Here is a 16,603-nt window from a genome sequence, read left to right as displayed (position 1 = left end):
CTTCACATTTGAATTGTAGCTCTGTATTAATACTTGACTTGTATATAAAAAATCAGTGTTATCAGAGATAAAAAGAAATTCTGCATTTCAAATCCACAATATTTCATTATGGATAGAAGGGGCAGAATAAAGTTGTGTAGTCCTTTATGCAATTAGTTCAAGAAATAAAACTCTCCTGTTTGTAACACCTTAGAAAAACTAAATGCTAAGTCACTGTTCGATCTTTCAACCTTGGTGGATGCCTTTAGGGCAGGAAAGATATACCAGAATCTCACAATGTGAACAAAAGCTAAAAAGAGATTGACTCACAAGATATTTGAAACTAACATCCAATATGGCATGTTATTAGAAAAACTGATTTAGCTTCACTTAGTAAGAAATCAAGCTCCCCTCCCTAGTATTCCATGATATCACACAAATGAAAATAGCCAATATCATACACTGAGTCATAATATTAACATCCTATCTTGTTCTGATAATATATTTATATATTTGTAATAAGTATTGTAATCAACCGTGGAAAAAACTTTTCACAGAATATTTTCAGTGTACAGGCAAGAAGAGAAGATCAGGGCAATTAACTGAAGAGCAAGGGCCAAAGAACAGAATATGGCATGAAAAAAATATCATGCATGTAGACTACAGGACATGTTCAAACCCCTTGTGTGAGCTAGTGTTATCCAAAGGGACCAGGGGATGAACCACAGTGGATTATAGATGTCAGAGATCTTTATAGCTGGACAGATCATGTGTTTGCACCTGTCACAGAGCATCTGAGTAGTGTTTTATGGTATGTGGATCATCACATTGCTAATGCCTGTAAGACAATATAATTCCATCAGCAGAGAACACATGTCATTTCTCCTTAGTCACTGCCGAGGTCAGAGACACACTTAGAACAGGGTGTTGGTTATCTGGTAACATTATCTCAGGAGTTTGCATGGGGTTTTGCACAAGATAGGGTGTTTGAATACCATGTAGACTAGAGAAATTAAGTATCCTGTAAATTACGTGGCATCTGGCATCTTTAAGTCACATCAACAATTTAAATTATATTAATCTAGCCTTGAGCTACCATCAAGATCACCATACACGTCTACTGTGTGCAATGCTAGGTTTTCTGCCCTCTTCAGTCACCAGGTGGACCTAGATTTTGTGCTTTTAACCCCGTTGCTGGAACTCTGGAATTAAGTAAACTTAAGGGCACAGGAGGGAGAAATACAGCTTAGCTAGAGTAAGGCTTAGCACAAGGTCATTGAAGAACTAGCACAAGCCTTGCCCTTTGCACCTTCACTCCTCATTCTGTCCAATCATCACCCAAACAAGATTATTCTCTCTGCACCCATATAAAATTCCTTTTGATGGTTCTGACATACATGAGAATTAGACACCAGTGGCATGGCAGGATGATTGGCTACTACTTGGTCAGTAACCGCATGCAGCGTGTTTGTACATATGTGACAGCACCTCACAGTGCTGATCAGTACAGTATGATATAGATATATATCCATATTTCAGCACTCATCTTCACCCATTCAGATCAGGTTATGGTCATGGAAAGTGTTATCATTTTTCTTAGCATAAACATTGGAAAAAAATATTAATAAAAAGTAATAAATCTTGGAAGAATGAAGCAAAACCTTACCACTAATATGAGCCTCAAAGGTTGCGGCACTACCCTCCAGTGCCACAACACTTTGTAACGGCTGCGTAAATGTTGGTGCTTTTGTCGTCATCTTTACAGGCACTCTGCAAGCAAAAAAATACCATCATTAGACATAAATAGTGAAAATGTTATTATATGCACTGCCTTCTTGCTAGATTTTAAGAGTATTTGTAATTATTTTCAGAACAATGTACTCTTGTAAGTTTTAAATCAGAATGACCTGGTGAGATGTGAAGAGTGTAGATTTTGACAAAGCTGTACAGCACATTATTCTTAGAGAATGCTTGGCTGAATTTGATGTGAAACCATTATATTTAGTGGAGGTGTGCTTTAGCATTGCAAGTGTGCAGCAGAAGACAAAATTCTGCTTAACTCACTGCATGACCTTCCACAGGTCACCCAGCCTCTATTCATCTATTAACCTTTTTATCTGAAGAGAAAATAATTTCCATGTATAATTTCTTAAAATGTTTTGTTGGTGTAAAGCATTTGCATTTTCCAGTGAGAAGATATCTAGGTCACTAAGCAGGAACTGAAAGAATGTAAAGGTCTTCAATGTATTTGGCTCATAATAATGATCAAAATTACAGGAAACAATTTTAAAAGCAGTCAGTAAGTAGTGAATTTCTTTTTACAGAAGCATATTGACATTAAAGATGCAGATAAAATTCTAGTCTTTCTTAGAGAGTATCTCAGTGGAATTTTGAATATGGGAAGACAGCAACCTTCGAAATGTGAGCTAGGATATAAGGTAGCCACTGACACTGATGGTTTGAACAACTGCAGAGCCATGTGAAATCTGAAAGAAAGTTTGCTTTCTCTTGCTATGCCAAAAGATCCCACTTTGAAATAGCACACTGCACTAGAAAAGTATTTTATATTTGCATGAGCATATTTATTTACTGATGTAAAATCATGTGGTTTTTAAAAATGTAGCTAGTATCTTTTTTATGGTATTATACATCTATTAAAGTTATAATTTTTCTCATTATAAAATTCCCCTGAGAGCATATCAGGTCTTAACAAACAAGGGTTAACCCCAAAATTTTTTCAAGCCAATCTTGCTCACATATTTAATTCAGTTTACTTTGGCTTTTGTGCCAGATTTTGTGACAATCCCAAGCTTAACTCAAAAATGAGAAAGCAAAGTTTCTTTCACTCTGAGCCAAATTTATTCTACCTTTCATAGGGGTAAAAATTCTTCATTACATGAATGCCTTCACAGAAGTCAGGGCCTGATGCATACATACAGTAAGTACAGAAGGGCAGAACTGGATATTCAGCTTAAGTTATGACTATGTTTTGAAGCTCAGCTAAAATATACGGAAACATTATCAAAGCTTTTATATATATGTAGTTTCCTGACTTCAGAATAGATCAGAAATAATTTAATTACATAAAATTGTCACTGAGTTCACACAAAGTTTATATATTTCATTGTCTAGGCAAATTCTGGTGATGAACATCTGATCTTATAAGGGTTCTTGTATAATTAGAATTGAAACTATGTGTCTGAAATGTCATGTTCCAGAAATAACCTCTACAGCTATGAATGACAGCAGACAAGTGTTCCAGGGCTGCCATGTAACTGATACCTTAGCAGTTGTTTCCCTTAAAAAGTCATCAGTGCTTAGCTGATACCATATGCATTTTATCAGAGCTATTCTGGGAGCTTCTCAGTTTATCTCTCAGTAGCATAACCTTGAACACTCCCAAGAGAAAGGAGTTTTTAAGCTAAGCAGATGTTTCCATACACTTTTAAACCTTTAATTTATAGTCTTTAACAATAAAATATACTTGAAAAAAACTTCTTGCTGAGAGTTACGAAAGCTTACTCCAGTAACTTAAGATACAATCTTGACAGAGAATTTAAGTGCTCCATGTCTATATCCTGAAACCTATACCCCCCCATGACCAAATTTATAAAAATTAGATTGTATCAGGATTATTAATGACTGATAAAACATTTTTTACACCAGCAGAAACACGACACTAACCTGATCTCTCAAAGTGCCTGCAAGAGTGGGCTAAGCCCAACGAAATCTTCTTGAACGACGTCCTTATCCCGAGTAAGATTTCTTTAGACAATCCCAGCATGAGAATTGTAGAGCCTCTAATCATAAAAAACAAAACTACACGGTCTTGACAGTGTAGTTTTGTTTTTTTGCAATCCCTACACCCGAGGCGAGGCGGGGAATGCTCGACTGCTCAGAAGTGCTAACATAGTTGTTTCGCTTTATATACCCCAGCTCTGCTGACAGGTCTGCCTCATCACGTCAGTGCCAGTTCTGATTGGTTTCCTAAAAGAAAGTATCCTGTGAGAGGGGATTCACTCTCTGTAACCATACACCACCTGTTGGTTTTGACTGACAGTGCTAATTTTGGAGGCACAAAAGGGATTCACTAAGGAAACCTCAGCCGTTCCAAAGCTTTTGATTTATAATTCAATTTTGTTTATAATGCGCAGTTTACAAGCCATTGCAAATTTCCTAAGTCACAATCACAAGACAAAGAAAGTAATAAAGAAGCATTTTAGCAAAGCATATGAACGAGTCACAAGTCATCATATCAGTGAGATTCAGCCTTATTTTCTTCCATTATAAAACACCCAAGAAGCTACCAAATGCATCTGTCAATCACCAGACTAAATAAGTATGCTGAGCTCAGATATGTGGCTGTCCACTATTAGAATACACTGTTTAAATTTTTTTTCTTTAACTTTGAATTCTAAAATTGTATTTGGTAATGCATAGATTTGGTGTGTGGGGTTTTGTTTCCTTCATAATTTTTCCATTGGATGTTCCAAGTAGTGAAGCTTAACAAACAGTAGTGTACAACGGGCAGCAATACAAATGTGAACGTAAAATTACATAAAAATGCTGTAATTTCTAAAACTCCCCAGATTTTAAGTCTAATAGCTTCTTCTAGACCTGTGTAGCCTTGTGAAGACCACAGTTAGTCAGCCATGGAATAGCATATTAGTTTGTGAAATTCCACTAGCCCAGCTTTGTCACCGATGTGCTGATTGTACCATTAGAGTGGTTACTTCTGAATCAGACATCAGTTAGAAGACTACTCTTATTTATGGCTTGAATGGGAGGTGTTTTACTGCAACACCATAATTGCCTGTTTCCATTCCTGCCTTCTTATTCAAAAATCCTTTTCCTTCTCCATGAAGTGGAATATATGTAATGCACATCTAGAAAGCTCTAGACTACATCTGTGCTTAAAATCAAGCATGTGCTTAGCTGGTTTGATAAACGGAGGAGTTCAGTCTGCTGTTACCAAGTTCTACATTGAAAAGGATCTCCTCAAGGATACCTAGAGAAATAAACACAGGCTCCAGTTTTGTACTGTCAGCTGCACTTGTGTTTGAAAACAACCTGAAGGAAACCTCTTAGCAGGAGTTTCAGAAATGAGAAAGCCAAGGAGAAAGAGACTTCCAGCGCTGCAAGAGAGTATGAACTTAGTTTGCAGATCTGAAAGAAACAAGAAATTCCATATTGCTGTGATCTCATAAAATAACTTCAGAAATTTGATCTGCCCTTTAATTTATCCATCCCATAAGGTGGTGACTTCATGACTACTCTTGGCATGCAGCAGTATTAACAGCAAACAAACTGGAGAAATATTCTCTGCACTGCTACTACCTGGACTCTCACAGAGGTTGAAAGTCAGAGTTCTGTGACTCAGTTGTGACTTTTTCTTGCAAATAGATGTCAGAGAGCCTAATCACTCTGTACAAGACTTGGTATAATAGGAAATTCAACACTACGCAAAAAGGGGGAGGTCAAGTTAGTTTCTACTAAAAGACACAAAATGTCCAAGGAAAGTTGTTTAAAGAGTATAAAATTTCTAATTCTAAACAGAGACCTGCTAAATTAGCAGATGGCTGTTTTTCTCTGTATTTAAACCTCACAGTAGTCAATGAAAAATCAGACTTGGATTAAAAACACAGGCTAGTATTGCAGACTTAAAAAATACAGCTAGCCTAATGATGATGTCTAAGTCAAATAAACAATGAAAAAATTTAAGAACATGTAATAATTTCTAAATGGCAGAAATGCACAAACTGTCATTTATGAAGTTACAAGATGGTCAGAAGTTCAAATTTTTCTATTTCAATCAAGTCAACAATGACTGATAACAATAATAGAAAGTTACAAGGAAAAAGTTTTGCTGCATTCAAATAAGTAAACAATATTGTATTTTAAAAATACTGAATTTTAAAAATTAAATTCCTTATTTATTTGAACTTTTACATTTGCTTTTGATCTTTATTAAATCTATTTTCATTCCAACAAAAGTTTGTACCTTCTCAGCTTTTTAAGCTGAATACAGAAATGATGAAATTGAAGAGTAAAATATTTACCTAATGTCCTCGAGAAAATATGAATTATTTATAATGCATGCCTTCTGTCACATTTATACCACATGATTTCTTTTTTTTAGTGTCATATAGTGTATCCACAATAAAAAGCTGAAGGATGACTTCAGGTCCTATTATAGCAAGCAAAGACACTGCTGGTAAAAATGATATTGTTTTTTGCTCCAAGTTGTAACAAAAGTCAGATCCAGATAATGACAAAGACTTTTTTTTTTCCACAGATATTTAAATTGTAGATAGTTATAAAAATTTCATCATTTGCTTCAGTCTGTTACTATTTGAAGGATGAACTATATATTGCCCAAGTTACTAAAATATATGTACAACACTGTAGGCCACAACACATTTAAGAAATAGCAGGTAATCTTCAACACAGTGAAACATTGTGATGTGGACACCAGTGATCTCTTTCTATGAGATCCACTTTGATAAATTCTAATCATCCCAATGACTTCATGAGTGCAGCTGCACATAAGGAATGATTACTCTGATAGGCCAACATGAAGATGCTTTGAAAGCTAAAGACTAGTCAGCTGAAAGACAAAATTCATTCTTTTTTGAACACTGAAAGCTGTACTGTTTACATGGACTAAGTGCCACTTAGGCAAGTTTTCAATGTGCTTTTTTGAGTGGAATCTCCTAATGTATTTTTTTTAAATACACAATCTTTCCTTCATTATTTGTCAAGCAGTAGTGGTGTTCTACTACTAGGGTAGTGTGCTGTAGCTGCACAGCCAGCATAAACCCTGCTTTCCTGCTCCCTTAGTCTATTTACACATGCTAATTTACAAGCCGTGAAAAAAGAATCAGTACCTTTACCATTTCCTTCTCTTATTACATTTTCTCTCACTCCCTTAATTCTTCATCCCATTCTTTCTTATACAATAACTATGATACATCCTTTCATTTACTATTTTTATTTCACTCTGTCTTCCAACCAAATATACAGAACCAAATGAGTAATGAATTAAATAATTTGGTCACTGATGCTATCCTTAAAGCTTAAAGAACTGACAAAACAGAACCCAAGATGTACTTATATATTATATCTTTGCTGAATTTCCAGTTTTCCAAGTCAACTTTTGAAAAAAATACTACTTTCCCTCCTCCCACACAATTACTTTCTTTAAACTTAGAAATAACTAAAAAATTTTTAACTGTTAAACAAACAAATCCTGACCTGAAATCAAAACAGATTTCCACCACCTTCATCTACTCCTCTTCCCCTGCAAATACAACAAGCAGCACTATGTAGCAATACCTTAAGAACCTTAAATAAAGGCTATAAATTGAATTATATTCACAAGAATGCCCACATATGCCTGCTGCAGCCATTTTCTGAAAAGCTGCCACATTTTCAGATCCCAACAACTCTTCCCTGAGCCATTGCAACTGATTATGCCAGATATATTAATCTTTTTCAATACAAAATAAAGCTTGTTTGCAAAAAAATGGTTACTAAAGAAGGTACTGTGAATTGCTTCAAAAGCAGAAAAGATAAGTAAGGCAATAAGCATTTTTTAAAACTGTTTTTAGCTGTTTCATATGTAAAGAACTTACTGGAAACTGCACATTTTCAGTGTCCCTATTCACTAAGTTCATGTAGATAGTTATCATCTCCTTGGAAACACCTAAGAAGGAATTTTACAGATGTCACTTTTCACAAGCTTTCCTTGTATATTATTTCTTTATATATCATCCTCTCACATTGACATATGTGGAACAAGGAAGGCATAAAAATATTACTTGCTCAGCTCTTCATATTAGAAAGCAGGGCCCTACTAAAAGAAACTAGCCACTGAGTAAACAATATGTTTACTAACTGTTCCACTTTCTTCCACAAAACACTAATTAGCATCCTTGTACTGGGGACAAGTGGTATCTAACATCGAGACAGTCCTTAGCACTTAATAGATACATACAGTCTGTCAATTTAGGAAAGTTGTTAATAAATTCACAGACACCTATGATTTGTAAAATGAAAAGAAACAAACACACTTACCATTTTTCATAATGGATCCATTGCCTGGGAACACTTGGAACAATATTTGTTTTACTCACTGGCAAAAGAGAGTTGCTGGATTTTTTATTTATTCATAAACACCACTGTCTAGTATTTTGTAAGAAAACGATGGTTAAGAACAGATATACAGATTTTTGTTTCACTCCATGTATTATTTTGAAAGCATTAACACTTTTCTTCTTCCTAAGTAAAGTTGTGTTTGTGAATCAACAGGAAAAAAGTCCACCTCAAATATTAAAGTTTTTCTCACAGACTAACAATCAAGAGGGAAAGCAAAAAGAATCCAATACACGATGAGCACCCACGATCAGCAAGCATGGAATTCTACAGTTTCATTTCTAGAGAATTAATTACTAAATAGGAAAATATGCCATACTAACAGATTTCAACTGAGGAAAGAGCATTAATTTTATGGAGTTTATGTTTTTTGGGAGGGGAGGGCAGAGGGAAGTGGACGTCTGATATTTACTTTGTGAGTCCTCTGACTGTGAGTACAGTTAGAAACACAATATTTTCTGTGACACCTTTAAATCTAAATAATATGCAAAGAAGGGGCTTAGTCAGGAAAGCTAATTGTATAGAATCCAGGAGATGCTGAATACTTGTCTTCATTCCATTTTGGAAAAGGCTGTTTGTGAGAGATACAGTGTAGTATGCAGAGCAAGTACCTCAGTCCTCAGCTACTATATTTATGTGCACATATACATAGCCTTGTGACTCTTCTGTGGGCAGGATGCCATTGACTTTTCCATAATGTCAAGCAAGTGATTTGTGTGATCAGGTGAAGACATGTACATGATATTTTTTTCCAGCTCATTTCCTCTCTGCTTGTACTTTAAACTGGAGATAAATTTAAGTTTCTACCACTGAACCTACATCTTGATAGAGACAAATATTTAATGTTTTGATGATAAGATTTAAGCAATCCTCAAACATGTTATTTCAGTCCCAGTTTTGCACAAATGACATCTGCTTGAACGAAGCACAAAAGTGCTGCACTTCTTACACCTTTCTCTGCTCTCTGTGAAAAGTGTGAGTGCATTGCTGTGGTATGCAAAACTAGAGTAGGTCTAATCAATGTACATATTAAGAATGACAGAATGTTGGGTGACAGGGACTTGCACAGTGCACGTGTATCTGTGGCATTGGCCAAGCCACTCCAAGCCAGAAGCGGAGGTCTGAGTAGCAGGAATCATTTGCAAGGTAGGCCTCTGACAATCTGAATCAGAAGGCTCAAGCTGTAGAACTGTTATTCTCAAGTCTAACTAGATGTTCTGTTGGCTATTGTGGCAGTCAAACAGCCACTGAAAATGAGGAGTTTTCTGAACTACCTTTTTCAATGTTGTAAATTAATGACACCTCAAAAGTCCACATCCTGCTCTGCAAGAAGCTCTGCAGTGAATTGAAAAAGATAGTTAAACTCTGAATTCAAGACATGGAGACAAGGATTTCATCATGCTAATAACTCCCCTACAATCCAAAAGATTCCATTTCAGTTCAGGGTTTTTAAATCCTGAATGGGTGCTGTGGCTCTTAAGGAATTCTGTTATTGAAAAGTCCTTGGCAAAACTAAAAATGTGCTTTGAAAATAGCATATCATAGAATCATGGAATCAAAGAATCAGATGGGTTGGAAAGGACCTCTGAGATCATCAAGTCCAACCTTTGATCCACTACCACCAAAGTTACTAGACCATGACACTAAGTGCCACATCCAGTCTCTTCTTAAATACCTCCAGGGACAGAGAATCCACCACCTCTCCGGGCAGCCCATTCCAATGCCTCATTAACCTCTCTGTAAAGAATCCTTCCACAGAGCACTCCTTTGGACTGTAATGACATGCACCAACTGGAAATGGACTGTACTGTCACACTAATCTAGTCCTGAAAGCAGAACCAACATAGTGGAAGACTTCTCTATTATGCTGCCTTAGAGAGAGACTCTCTTCCCTGAAGACACTCAGTACAAATCAAGCTTTAGACAAGGTTTGCTGATATTAATAACCACTCTGTTTGGTCCCTGGTCTCCTCAAAATGTCTCAAAAGTGTTAGAAATATGCCAATTCACCCTATATTTTAAAACCCAAAAAATAGTTATAAACTCACTTTGTTCTAAATCCTAATTCCATATATAACCTAATGGGAAGATCTGTTGATGGAATTCATAGCACTGATGTAATTTATAGCATTAATGGAATTTATAGGAGAACAAAATAGTGGGTACTGACAAATGACCAAGGATATATGTAATTTTAAAGGTTAATATTTTTCTATCATTATCTTTTGTTAGGTTTGTCTAACAAACCAAACCAAACCACAAAAAATTATAAATCGCCTAATAAAAGCTGTACACAAGTGAATTTTAGTAACAATTTATTCGTAAAGAAACAAAATACATAATGTAACCTAGAACTATATTGGATAGCACTCAAAGATTCATCTTCTCCTCAACAGTGTATCTACTAATGGCCAGTATCTACTAATGGACACAGCAAAAACACAAACATCCTCAGGCATCTTGTACTTCAGTCCATCTTCTGTTCCACTGCATCAGGCAGAAGAATGGGATGCTGTCTCAAACTGAAGCTAATCTCTCATGGCCTCTCAAGTTCAAGATACACTCCTTGAAGCCAGGCTTTCTCTTTAAACCTGTGTAAAAAAAGGTCAGTTAATATTGCCTATATTTTTAATGGTGGCAAAGACAGCTCCCTGTGATCCTGAGACAGTACAAGATTAGAGATCAAATAAAGAGTGATTCTAGACAAAAAAAAAAAAAATCTTAAATCTCATCTTGTTTACCAGAAGGCACTTTAGTTATAAAGAACAGAAGATATGAAAAAAAATTAGTATTAAAAAATAGAATAAATTTGACCTTTCTGTATGGTCTGCATGTTTTAATCATACAGTTTCTATGTGCCTCAAGTAAAATTACCATGATCTTTCATGCCTTTTTTATTTTTTTTCTGGCTTAGGAATACCTGGCATACCGCAGCACTACAGAAAAAAAATCAAATAACCAAACAATAACAATAAAAACACAAACAAAGCCAACAACCAACCAAAACCACCTTCCAAAAAAAAAAAAAAAAAAAATCCAACCCAAAACCCTGAACAAAATATGTGGGATCAATGCTTCATCAGCTAGACATGAAGGAAAGTGTGCAGGCAGCTCACGATGACACCAACAAAGCTTTTGAGTCAACATATGCAATAATTTTCCCTTCTGTTTTTGTGTTCTCTACATCTAGATAGACCAATCTCAGGAACCGAAAAGTCAAAATAACACTGCTCTTTCTTATCGAAGCCTAAATTGAGGAGGTAAGATTTCATCTTGTGCTAGAAGTCACCACAAGGACTGGTGACTTGATGCATCCCATTTATTTAATCTTCTGAAATTGCACAGTGAGAAGATTTGTTATCTTTATTCAATTAATGAACAATGACTGTTCCTGTGCTATTAGGACTTCTGAATAAAACTTGCCAAGTAGAAAACTTTACTTAACATGCTCACGTAGTTCCATCAATTTGAACTTTTAGAATGTTTTGTATCTTTGAGCTCTTCAATCTTACAATAATATCTAGGTTAAGATCTAGGCCTAGATTTCAAAAAAATTATTTCACTAAATCTGAATACCTTGCATAGACTCAATTGTCTGTGTATTACAAGGTCTTTCATCTAACAATTGCACATCTTTTGATGAAGAATTAAATGAAAAAGGCATTCACGTATTATGGACTTCATTTAAATTATACCAATATTCATAGTATTAGGAAGAGTGTTTGATTTGTGCTTTGTAAATTAAGGTCCTTACAGCTATTGCAGCAGCCGAAGTCGTAGCACAGAGTAAATTGCAAATTACTTTACTGTCTGATCTCTCTCACGTTGTGTGTCATGGGCGGGTACGAGCTCAGTCATGGGGACATTGTCTTCTTCTGAAAAGTTTCCATCTTTCCATTCTGGTTTAGCCGGAGTTACACTGGAAGTTTCTGGGGTTTAATTTTCTCTGAAACAAAATATGTACATTAGTGGAAACAAGTTGTTCATTTAATATGGCAACAAGGTGCTGAAAGCACGCAGCTGGCAGGACGAGTCAGTCACCTCTCACTGTTACGAAAGCAGAGCAGTGTGCCTTTCCAATTTCATTGCTGGCAAGACAGATATATTTCCCAGTATCAGCAAGGACCACATTTCTTTTTAAAAGGTAATAGGTATCTCCTAATTTCTCAATCTGTAAAACAAGAGAAGGCACAAAGGAGAGTATTAGTAGCATAAAGCAAAATAAATTATCTTTCTCCCAAGAAAAAATTCAAGAACATTAGAACATACACTGATATCACCAGATACCACTTGGCTATCATCCTTTGTCCAGCAGACATGTGGTTTGGGGTTTCCATGTATAGTGCAATGCAGGATTAAATCATCTCCTTCTTGTAGAGTTCTGTGTCCAAACTTTTGTGTGAACTTTGGCTGTTTTCCCTGTACTGGAAAAAAAAATTAAAATCAATATTCACTGTATTTTAAAAGGCACGACTAAAGTAACTGAAAAATAAATCTGCTCTCACAAAGTTCACCACATTGAAAGACAAAGAGAGCCTTTATTGATGCCTGGAACTCAGGATAACTGCAAGACAGTAGGCAGACATGGTTTATCTATCTAATATAATGTTTGTTGGAAAATATGAATATTAAACACCCAAGAATTTCATGCATCAGCATAGTGATATTAGGTTCATGGAAATACTAAAGAATCAAGTTCTTTGTGTAGGTAGTAGGCAAATCTATGTGGATTATTATGTTTCAGTAAAGGTGGAAGAGTTAATATTCCACACAAATTGGAAGTGACAAAGTCATGAGAGCAAAATTTTTCATTTAGTGCATTGTTGTACATCATGCTCTTCCTTCACTTTTCCCCCTTATTTAGTCATAAAATGTTATTGAAAAATAAAAAAAATTATCTATATTTGCAACAGCATAAAGGTCAGAATGTGGCCCCTCTACTACTTTGACCAAGATCATTAACTGGTCATTTGGCCATCATTAATGCTGAAACCATGTACCAGATCATTCAATACAAATCTGATTCAGATCAAGGCAAATAGTTGCTTTTTTACTGTAACACCCAAAGCACACGAGACTGATTTTGTGCTAGCTTCATGCCAACTGTGGAAGGACAGGTGGCATCTGGGCTAGTACAAGGTCTGACCAATAAAAATTAACCCATCAAAATTGTTTGAAGGAATTTCAATGATCACCATCAGTTTGTACTGAATAAAAAGCATTGCTTACTGTGACTTGTAACCTAATGTTAATTTTAACCACTGTAAAGCTAGATTTACTGAATCACTGTACTACTTACCTGAGGTTCCACTTACATTCCACCTCCAGGGCCACAGTAAAAAATGTTTTAACTCAGTTTGTTTTAACTCAGAATTCAGACTAAGTATTCTTGACACAGGGAGTACAAAGCAACATGTGTTAATACACAGAAGAACACACAAAGACATACACTACAACAAAAACTAACATTTTGTATTCCTATCACATAAAGCATGTGTCCTTCCTCCTTGTTAATATAAATTAATGTTTTCATAATATTTAACAAAAGTCATCACTGCCCTTCTCAGAAAGTTATTGAAATGTGTGATAAATGTTTGAAACTGCTACACTAACATTACTGCATCCACCGTTCTAGGAAGAAATATTTTTCTTTGTGCTATTATGAAACAAAAATCAGCATATCTCACGCAGGTGCCCATCAACTTCTAAATCCAAATATATTGAGCTCAAGGCTATTTTTGTCAAATGTGGGCCTAGCTGCTTTTCTGTTTTTTTCCAGATACTATAGGATGGAGGCCACAATGAAAAGCAGAAGAATGTAAGTTTTACTCTCCCATACTTGTGCTAACCTACGGTCTGTATTAGCCCATTCCAGCAGCTCAAAAGACTCAGTTCTTAGCTGTTGAAAGTTAGCATGTGCATTGCATGCACCTGAAGCACAGAAATTTGAGATCTGCAGCTTCCCTTCAAGCAAGAGAACCAAGCTTACACCCCTGCCTACTCTTTGCGGGTAGCTGGCAATACGTCACAAACAGGGCATGATTAGCTTATATTCCAGTGGAAAACATTAAGTGGGCATCAGCCAGTCTGTGGGATAATTTTGGCTAGATTCCATTACTTGTGTAGTTTGTATTACCTTGTGAAGTCAGGTTTCATCTCATACCAGGATGGATTTTATCATTGAAAAAAATCTGGGCAGAATGCTGATGGTGATACTGATCAGACCCCATCTTCACTTTATATCAGTAAGGCAGCAGAACATAAAAACTAAAATAACCAGTTTCTAGAGAGCAAAGGGGAAAGTGTGTGCAAATAAAACCATGAAGTGACAATTTCTACAACTCTTTCAGGCATGGGCTTAACTCAGCAGGGAAACAAAGTCTGCTGTAAAGTCTGCTGTAAAAGAAAAGTTCGTTCTCTGACAGCAACCTTCAAAATAGAATGGATGGTTATATTACACCATGGTTTTCCCGTGATATCGTAACAAAACTGCAGAATAATCTAAGACAACTTGTCAATTACCAATTATTTCTTGGCTGGACATCCCATGAATCCACAAAGGCTAGAAAGAACAGACCCCTTCCTGCATTGGAGGGGGAGAGGGGGTGCTGGGAATCAGGTAGACAGTGGTACTGAAATCCCACTCTTATGGCTTCAGACAATAAGTTCGTCAAATATTAAATATTCCATGAGGTATTTGTAGGAACCAGTAGAGTTGTGCTGCAAACTGGGGAATCAGCACGGAAAACTCATCCATATGGAGCAATGCAAAACTTGCACCTGGAGAGATCACCTGCATCTATCTTTACCACACAGATTTCAACCCTGCCCCAAGTCTCTCTCACACACAGGTAGTACCAGGTCAAGCCAAATTGATTTCAGCAGCCTTTATTTTTATTAATTTGCTTCAGAGTTATTATTAATCAATTTTTTCTGGGCATGTAATTTCCAATCTCCAATGTCTTGAATTGTGATATTAGCAATTTTATCAGCTTTCCTGTCTTCTCTAAAAGTTTAGGCTAGGCAGATGCCCCCACACTGCTCAGAGACTTTAGATTTTCTCAGTATGGCTCTAAATTAAGATACTGCACTTTATAATTTAGGAATTTTGTCTCAGTCAAGCTCCTAACACAAGCAGAAGGATAGTTTTATTAAGGAATATGCAGTGGGTCTCATGACCCAATTGATCTGAAATATCCATAATCCAGAGCTCCAGTCTCCTTGAATACCATATGTAGCCTCTTTAAAGTCTTGGGAATAATTTTTAAAGACACAGTTCCTCTGGACCACAAAAGATAATACACACACAAAAGCTTACCCTAGAAAAGTCTCTGGAGAAAGGTCCAGAAGTAGGCATACCTTACCAGTCATTTGAGAGGAAGTCACCTTCTCCAATGCAGCTCCAGCCACATCTGATCCAAAGCAAACCACGGTAATGGTTCATCCTCCCTTTGCCTACTGACTCAAACCTGGGCCCTCAGACAGGCTGCTTCTCTCGAAAAATGAAAATAATTAATCCCTTTTCCCCTTCAAATTTACACACCTTGTGTAAACACCCCTTCACACGACTCCACATCTTGTAGTCAGGCAACATCTTTCGCCACTTTCTTAATGGGTGTCTGCATATGGGGAAGGAGGAAGGCAGTGCAGGCTAGTTATATGCCTAATGTCTTTCTTGTGTGGATGGAGGGACTGAGATTTAAATCTGCTCTATAAAAGAGCAATCAAGAAGATGTAAACATTTTGGGGTCTTGAACTAAATATAGGTTTAAAACTGTGACTGTGACGAGGCAAAATTAGCACTGTAAAACAAGAAAGAACCAAGACAACACACCTACATGTATTCCCTGCTTCTACATCATGGTTAAAAAAAGAAGGAAGTGAAGCATGCATAACATGAACTATAAAATAAACCACGAGGTTGGGGAAGCATTATGTTAAAATTATTGCTGAAACAGAATGAGTGTTCTTCAGAGAAACATTAGCGCATCATGAGACTACGTCACTGTCATTCTTATTTTCTCTTTTCTTGTTAGATTATCTGAACAGAAAACAGCAGGAATTTTCCAGCAAATTTTTTTGGATATTCATTAGATTCCTTAAATAAAGAACATTTAAACCCACACTGCCAACACAACAGTAATCAGTGTTGAGTACATCTTTGTTTACAAAGCAAAGCATTAAAACCAGGAGACTTTCAGTGTCTTGCTGTGCCTCTGGTATCTCTAATCACTCTTTTTAAAATCTAGTTTCTTGCAGCAGTAATAATGTGGCTGGCATCTACACATCTATTAAAAATTGTGCATTTAAAACTATTCCTGTTTAAAAACAGATGCAATACCATACTCACAAAAATCAAATTTTGTTAATCTAAAATTCACACAAATGTTCAAAATCTCAGAGAAAACTTTTACCTAACAAGGGTATTATGTACTTCTACTATGAGTTATTAAGATCTAAAGATGTGCTA

The 16,603-nt window shown here is 36.2% G+C and overlaps 2 protein-coding genes across 2 annotated transcripts in view; both read right to left on the bottom strand.

Annotated features, from left to right (window-relative positions):
• The window catches only part of TTN (titin), a 240,366-nt gene extending 238,630 nt beyond the window's left edge, over positions 1–1,736 (bottom strand). The window contains exon 1 of the mRNA XM_050339889.1: positions 1,646–1,736. Within this exon, the coding sequence (XP_050195846.1) occupies positions 1,646–1,736 (91 nt within the window). The remainder of the gene's footprint in view (positions 1–1,645) is intronic.
• An 8,750-nt stretch (positions 1,737–10,486) lies between these two features.
• Positions 10,487–16,603, bottom strand: part of CCDC141 (coiled-coil domain containing 141) — a 71,523-nt gene continuing 65,406 nt past the window's right edge. The window contains exons 27-29 of the mRNA XM_050340162.1: positions 12,403–12,557; positions 11,888–12,304; positions 10,487–10,724 (exon numbers count right to left, since the gene is read on the bottom strand). Coding sequence (XP_050196119.1) covers positions 12,167–12,304; positions 12,403–12,557 — 293 coding nt within the window. The 3' untranslated portion in view covers positions 10,487–10,724; positions 11,888–12,166. The remainder of the gene's footprint in view (positions 10,725–11,887; positions 12,305–12,402; positions 12,558–16,603) is intronic.

This window comes from Myiozetetes cayanensis, unplaced genomic scaffold (assembly GCF_022539395.1).
Source record: "Myiozetetes cayanensis isolate MyiCay16 unplaced genomic scaffold, myiCay2020 scf9, whole genome shotgun sequence".
NCBI classification, from domain to species: domain Eukaryota; kingdom Metazoa; phylum Chordata; class Aves; order Passeriformes; family Tyrannidae; genus Myiozetetes; species Myiozetetes cayanensis.
Note: the sequence above shows the minus strand (reverse complement) of the source record. Positions and strands in the feature narration are given on the sequence as shown.